The sequence below is a fragment of the Penaeus monodon genome, chromosome 2 (genome assembly GCF_015228065.2).
Source record: "Penaeus monodon isolate SGIC_2016 chromosome 2, NSTDA_Pmon_1, whole genome shotgun sequence".
Classification (NCBI taxonomy): Eukaryota; Metazoa; Arthropoda; class Malacostraca; order Decapoda; family Penaeidae; genus Penaeus; species Penaeus monodon.
The window spans coordinates 21,108,019-21,115,339 of record NC_051387.1 but is presented as its reverse complement, the minus strand read 5'-3'; the positions used below and the strand labels follow the sequence as shown (position 1 = coordinate 21,115,339).

General features: G+C 40.5%; 1 protein-coding gene across 1 annotated transcript; it reads right to left on the bottom strand.

Moving 5' to 3' along the window:
- Positions 1-413: 413 nt before the first annotated feature.
- Positions 414-1,472, bottom strand: LOC119578250. Its single transcript, XM_037925943.1, has one exon. It carries the CDS (start codon positions 1,470-1,472, stop codon positions 414-416), a length of 1,059 nt encoding a protein of 352 aa, XP_037781871.1.
- Positions 1,473-7,321: the final 5,849 nt, after the last annotated feature.

Below are 7,321 nucleotides of genomic sequence, written 5' to 3'. Positions count from 1 at the left end.
TATCTTTTCCAAACAAAGTTTCAAGTTTTCTTTGTATTCGAAGATGAGGCAGTCTAGTACAAGGCCCATTTCCTTTCGATAATACTGATAGAAACCAATCTTTGTTGCCGTTTCGGGATGCTCATCTATCTTTCTGGGCAGCAATCTAATTCTATGCCTCGCTTCAAACTATAAAAATGGATTTACGTCAAGTTGACTTGCGTAATCAGTGGCGCCTTTTATCTCATCGCCCATGGCCTTCTCATCCGCTAGTATTTCTTTCAAGTTTTTTTCTGTAGATTCAATGAGTCTAAGTGCATCAAGAATGTTCAAGTCCTCTTTTTGCAGATGCATTGTCAAAATCTTCGTCTTCTTTGTGATGAGGCGCATAAACATTAATGAAAAGATAAAGTCAAATGTGACTAAATTTTTCTTTATGGCATTTCCCTTATTTTACATTCCATTTTACATTCTACATCAGTAATTATCTTGTCGATAGCTGGAGCAATAGAGTTTAAACTTCTCCACACAGCTTCAATTGATTCTGAACCGTAAACCCAACGTGTTTTCGATAGGTTCCTGAGCTTAAGACAATTTTCTACGTCTTGGATTGCATCCATAAATATACTTGCATTGAAGAATACATATATTTCTTCAAGTAATGCATACATGGAAGTGACGAGCGAGCTCGCCTTAGCACTGTGCTCATTAAAAGTATTTGATCTATGGGCCTGGCATGGTATGTAGGGTACCGGTCGCTCTAGTAAGTCCTGTAAGACTTTCTGGGTACCTCTTATTCTTCCAGACATTGAAGAAGCAAAATCATAGGTCTGGAAGCACAAACCATCAACATTAATTTGATTGGATTCTAATGAATTGAGATTTGATTTTGCAATTTTTTCTCCATGCTTGTCTTTGCATTCTTTCATTTCTACAGTTCGTTCTCTTGCAATACTGTCTGAAGCAACATATCTTGCAGCAACAATCATTCTGTCTTGGTTTGCAGCATCAGGAGTCGTGTCTGCCGACACTGAAAACATTTTCGCATCATCGATCTCCTCCTTCACTTTACTTCTGACATCTCTGGCTAGAAATTCAATGATTTCGTTTTGTGAAGATGGGCCCATGTATTTTGTGCTGTATGGCTTGAGACGTCTGCTGCTGAGCCAGTGATTTAGATCTGGACAATGACGAGAGATGAGGTTTACAATTTGCATAAAATTTGCATCTTCGTCACTGGCATGACCCCTAAACGCAATAGACTGCCTCGCCAAGGTTTTCGCCACATCAAACAAAATTCTTATGACTGATTTGTTTCTTTCTTCATCAGCATTCTCCTGGATCAGCTTTTCTTTCGATTGCTCATTTATTTTGATATCAATGTGACATTCTCTCAGGGAGAAGCGCGCAAAATCAGCCAAGGCAGCCTTGTGCGACTCCGAGGAAAAATGCTGAGCAAGTTTTCCCATTTTATTTGCACCAACGCTTTTCATTTTATGCCATAACTGAATACCATTTGTCCAGGCACTGTCGCTCCTTTCCCGACCTGGACCAACAGGAACAGAGAGCAGACAAAACAGTAGGCCTTGTCCGTTTTTTCGCTGTATTCGAGATGTGAATATGAGTCATACCAAAGAGGGTTGAATGTTGATTGCTTGCTCTTTGGAATATCTTCGTTCCTTGGATAGCGCACTAGCTTTGGCTGATATGGCCCACCAGATATCAGAAAAATCTTCTGGTCTGTATTAAGGGTCTTTGGTCTTTCACCGGGATCGCGAGTGATCATCATAGCATCCTCGACACTTTTAGGATAGCCAATCCAAATCTGTTTTTCTTCCTCTTTAATGAGAGCTGTTGAACAATCCAAGAACTGTTCTGAAACTGCCTCGAATTTTTCCTCTAATTCCTTTGTTTTTGTGAGAAAATTTAATATGTTGACGCTTTCCGGTGTCCTTGCTTCCTCCAACAACATCTTACATTTATCAGACTGTTGCGATAAGATCTGCAATTGGCCAGCACATACCAACCATGTGACGCAATCATCTCCATTTTCTCCGGTGTCTAGTATCTCATCTCCAGGTCTTTCACTTGGTTCCTGAATAACAAAATTAAGCTTATTAGTAACCAGGAAAAACAACCTAGGATATACAGCATTTTTGCTAATGAGTATGAGCTATGCTTTTTACTAAGCAGCTAAGGTTTGAATCACTAATAAAATACACAACGTACCTATGAAATGTACATAGGAATATACCCAGAAACGAAGCACTGTCTCGTATAGCAAAACTTGAAAGTTATGAAGTATTATGGCGCACTGAAAAGTACTTTTTTCTTCCGACACCCTTCAGAGAATTAAATGTTGGATAATGACTAAAACACGAGGGGTTATATGTTTCTTCACCTCATATTCTGAGAATTGTCGGAAGAGAAAAGTGTGTTTCAGTACGCTTTCAATATTTAGTGGTATTTTGAAACATAACTTCTGAAGGGCCTGAAATTCAGAAAATGCAAGTAATTGTGAGAGCTGGGGCCTGGTTCAAGCTGCTTGTTAATGAAACATTTATATAAATGTACAATCTTGCACAGTGGCATGACCAGAGCTATAAAAGTGGGGGGGGCATAAATGAAAATTTTTAACTATATTACATAAATCTTGATCAATTTTGCAATTTAGCTAAATATATCATGGCTGAATTGTATCGTCCTGGGAAAGAAAGACAGCCAGGTTGGTTAACTCCACAATATCGTTTTGTAGTAGTCTTGTTCTAGAAATTCCATATGCTTTGCCTATCCTTGTACTAAATTCCTTATAGAGAAAATCCCTTTTAAATTTACGAGTTTCTTCAAGCATTTCAAACCATGGTTTGCATGCAGCCTCGCAATAATGCCAAAAACTAGACACACCTTTTCGTCATTAGAAGCCGAGAGATTCCCTCCAGTAGGGACAATGTCATCAGTATCCATGGGGGCACCACAATCAGTTGGTTCTGATGGGGATAGGTCATTGGTATCCTGCCATTTAATCATGGTTCCTTCATTGACGTCGCTTTCTTCATTAGTAGCAACTGTAGCTTTCTTTAAAGATTGAGAAACATGTTGTAGAAGAATCGAATAAGTTTAACTTGTAAATTTTTGGCCTTTTTCAGACTGAATTTCCGTAACTTTTGTAGTAATTGTGTTAAGAAGCTCTACATTCAATTCGATACTGCCCTGAAAACATTTAAATGAAACTGTTTAATACCCACACGGCTTAATGGATTCTCATGAACATTTTAGAAATCTGTTTCACTTACTTTAGATGCAACAAATGAAATTTTCTTTTGCGCAGGATGCACATTTCTTCTATCTTTGCTCTTCCATTGTGTGCAGTTACATTATGTTTCATAAAATTGTCACTAAACATTTCCTTGCCACAAACAGAACATTTGATCTTCCTCCGGTATGCTCGTTTTCTTCTCTGGCCACTTGCTACAGCGAGAGGAAAGTTACTGATCAGTGGACTTTTGAATGGTAGAGAGAGGATATTTGAGCATGGCGGCAATATACAGGTGACTTCTGGGCTTGTAACCCACATACACATGGCAAAGCTATGTTGCAAATTATCAATTACTATGTTTTTTGAGAGAATATAATATTTGTTAATACTCACTGTCCATATTTCCACCACATCTGTGTTTTCTAACCCCAAGCCATAGAGCTGCCAGATCAAACTGTCGAGATAGTTGTCTAAGATCAAACTGAAGTATTCATTTAGGTACTTGCAAATAAACAAATTACGCGAAACCATTGTGCTACCGCCCACTGTATCAATAGTTGTAACCGAGCAGTTCGCTTTTCGCGCAATCGTTAATAAGGCCCCCTAAGGCTCATAACCTTGTATTATGATGAGGTGGAAGTCAAAGACTTTGAACTAATTTGCCGCAAAGAAATTTTTCAAATTGAATTGATAATGTTTATTTTATAGCGAATTAAAGTTTTATTTTGCAATTTTTTTTGTTGAAAATAGATAGGTATCAGCTTTCTTTTAAATGAAATACATTAAGTTAATGTTTTTCGATGTAAGATACTTGATTTTGAAGTGGAATAGGCGATGCGCAAGCCTTGCAAAGTGACCGAGAATGAAACGAAGTCTTCGTGAATTTCAAGACGCCTGATTTTTTGAAAGGTGTTATCCTCACCTGCTTGACCTAAACTCAGTGAAGCAATGATTTTTTTTGATTGCGTGCTTCATTGAAACTCAATTGAAACAATAAAAAAAATGCGACAGAAAATGTATATAAATCAAGTATCATCAACAATTAGTTTCATATAGTTTTTCATATATCTTGAATACTTATCGGCTATTGAGGCAGATTCTGTAATACAAAATTTGCCCTGCAGAACTAGATTTTGCCCTGCAAAAAGAGGCATACCCCCCCTTAAGTGACGCCCCTGTTCTGGGCTCCTCATTCGCAGATGACATCTGGCCTTAAGCTAGATGTGAACCTTACAGTACACAGTAAATTTTGGTGGCAGCTGGTGGGATATCACTTTTGAATAACACCTTAGAGTCTGCAATTTTGTATGCCCAAGGCTGTTTGTTACAGGTTAGTTATTAAGATTGTACTTTACAAGAGTGGTATCCTCTTCCAGCTTAACCTTGTTTTCCAGAGCTAGAATAATTGTCTAATATCTGCTCGCCTAGTAAGTTATTGTGGCTCTTGTCAGATTAGGGAACTTTATGTACTCTTCTTTTTCTGTTTAATTACCGTTTACTGAACTTTCAGTGTTACCATTTCTTACAAGTGACTAAGGACACTGAAAACGTTTCCCTTGTGTTATGCTCTTTAGTGTCAAAGCTAGTAATTTCCCAGTGCTTGTGTGTCTGCAATAACTCTTATCAGTGACATAAAGAATGATAGACCACTAGGGCTTGCAGTTCTAGTGGTTATGTGTTATCAGTGAAACTCCAACCTTGTTTAGTATTGTGGTATGCCAAAAACGCAAAGAAAGCACAGTGTCAGGAAAGAATGCTTCGGAGTAATAGAGCATCAAGTCAGCCTACCTCCCGGAGCCACTCGCCATTTCCTGGTTCTAAGTTAAATTACATTCCAATCATGGATCATTCTAATCCAAATATGAAGGAAGCAGTACAAGTTATAGATACCCTATCATCCGATTTGTGAGAAATGAAGTCCCAAACCCAACTGCTTCAGGCCATTTTGCAACATGAGACAGGTGTAGAGCTCAATACTCAAGCCCAAGATGTTGCCAGTCAGCAAACAGGACACCAGGTGCCCAAGTGGATGAAGCTGCAACTCTGCGACTCCAATTGGAAAGAAAAGTACGTGAAATGGAGGAATTATGGCGTATGTTTCATGAGAGGCAAGGCACTCTGGCTAAAGGCTTTCAGCAGGCTAGCCATCAAGTCTTCAGTCCACCAAAGGACCCACCACTGCAACATCCTGCACAGCCAGTTCCCAGGCATCGTACATTAACCCGAGTTTCCTGCATTTTCCAGATCACCAAGGCAAAATAACCAGGAGTGCCACACATATGAGAGACCAGCTTTACATAATGCCTAGAGTGTCTCTTATGTTCTGGCCAGAGGTGTTCCACATTTCAGGGGAGACATAACAGTTTCACAACCACTGAAAAAAAAAACAGGCAACTGAAGGCTGGATTCGCATCATCAAGAATCTGGTAAAGCCTCCCACTAGTCAGGCTTTTATGCAAACTGCCGAGGCCCAGTAGAACTCATTATTAACTCTCTGCTGTTTGACAACATCCAGGACTGGGAGATATTCAAGGGTGCTCTTTGTGCAAAGTTCTGAGGAACCTACACATCATCAAATTTTTTCAAGGTGCTGTATGAGAACAAGATGGTTGCAGATGAAACTCCTATAGACTTCTACATCCAACTAGAGGGTTCAGTCTACAAGAGATACCGCAACCATAGAGAAGCCATTGGAGATCGCTCTGAACTCATCCGCCGTCTTTTCCTGTCTGGGCTCCTGTCTGGGCTCAGAGATTTTCTTGTAGTTAGGGATAAGGGCTCACCAATGCAACGTGCTGAAGCTACTCAACGAATATGAAACTCCCGCAATGGTATTCAGCATGTCTTCATGTCTTCACATCAGATGCCCATGGATGATTTGGCAATCATCATCGCTTCCCTGAGTGTCCACCTCGAGCACGGGATGATTATACTTATCCTGTGGCTGAATGACCATTGCAACTTGCTCCAGTGTGTTGTTATTGGTGTGAGCACCACAAGAGCGTTAAACACAATACTTCTGAGTGTCAAGCTGCTGCTGCTGCTGCATCAGCAAAAAATGTGCAACAGTCTGGGAGCCTAATATGCCTCCGATGTTGATGCCCAGGACACCTAGCCAAGGAGTCTATTTAGCACATTAGCTAGCTAGCTGCTATCGGTAGTAACAACTGGAATACAGATTCACACACCAACATCAGTCACAGTAGTGAATGCCACCGGACCATCAGGACAACCTCTCATGGCATTCAGAGTTACCGGCAAACTGTGCTGCGTTTTCAGGCTACTGGATCTAGGCTACCTTGTCAGCACTTACCACTCATAGTCCTGCACCTCCGAGAACAACCTCCGACATATTGACTCTGTTAAACTACTGCAAGGTGTGACAGGACAACCACTGACAACCACATCAAAAATAACCCTACATTTCCAGCTGGATGACACCCTCTCTATTCCTCACCGAGTTAATTTAATTGATGTCACGTTTTCCTTGGCATGACCCAATCAACGACGACCATGCTTAAGTTTCTCCCTGGAAGGAAGACAGTTCTCAGTTGTGTACACTGATGCCAAGTCTCTTCATATTCGTGTCATCTTTACCACAACTTCAAATACAGAAAAACAAGTTGGATCCAGTACAGAGATGCTCCCAACACAAGACCACAAACTTGCAACTGGGGTTATTGTTCACCGTGCTTCTTGTACATATGTTTCTCCACATACTTGGTGCTTCCTAGATGGCTGAATTGCCAGAGCAGGTCCTAGAGATGGTGATGTGATTGTGACTCCTGTGACAACTGGAAAACTTTCTCTCCCTAATTCGGTTGCAATTGCCCAAGATCACTGCTGTTCTGTGTGGGCAATAAGTCCTACCTCAAGACCCTGATACTCAGGTGGAACATGGTAAAACTGAGCATCAATGGAGGCGCTGTTTACCTGCTCACAAAGTTCCACTACATTTACTACAAAGCAAGAGGTTGATGACAGTGATGTTGAGGTCGAGTAAGCAGAGCTACCACCCTCACTTACCATTGCTGCTTGTGAAGCAGCTGAACATTTTCTGTCACCTACATAACCTGAAGAGAGCAG

Excerpts from the sequence above, each read along its gene's own strand:
- LOC119578250 (XM_037925943.1), bottom strand. The coding sequence starts at position 1,472 with ATGAAAAGCGTTGGTGCAAATAAAATGGGAAAACTTGCTCAGCATTTT.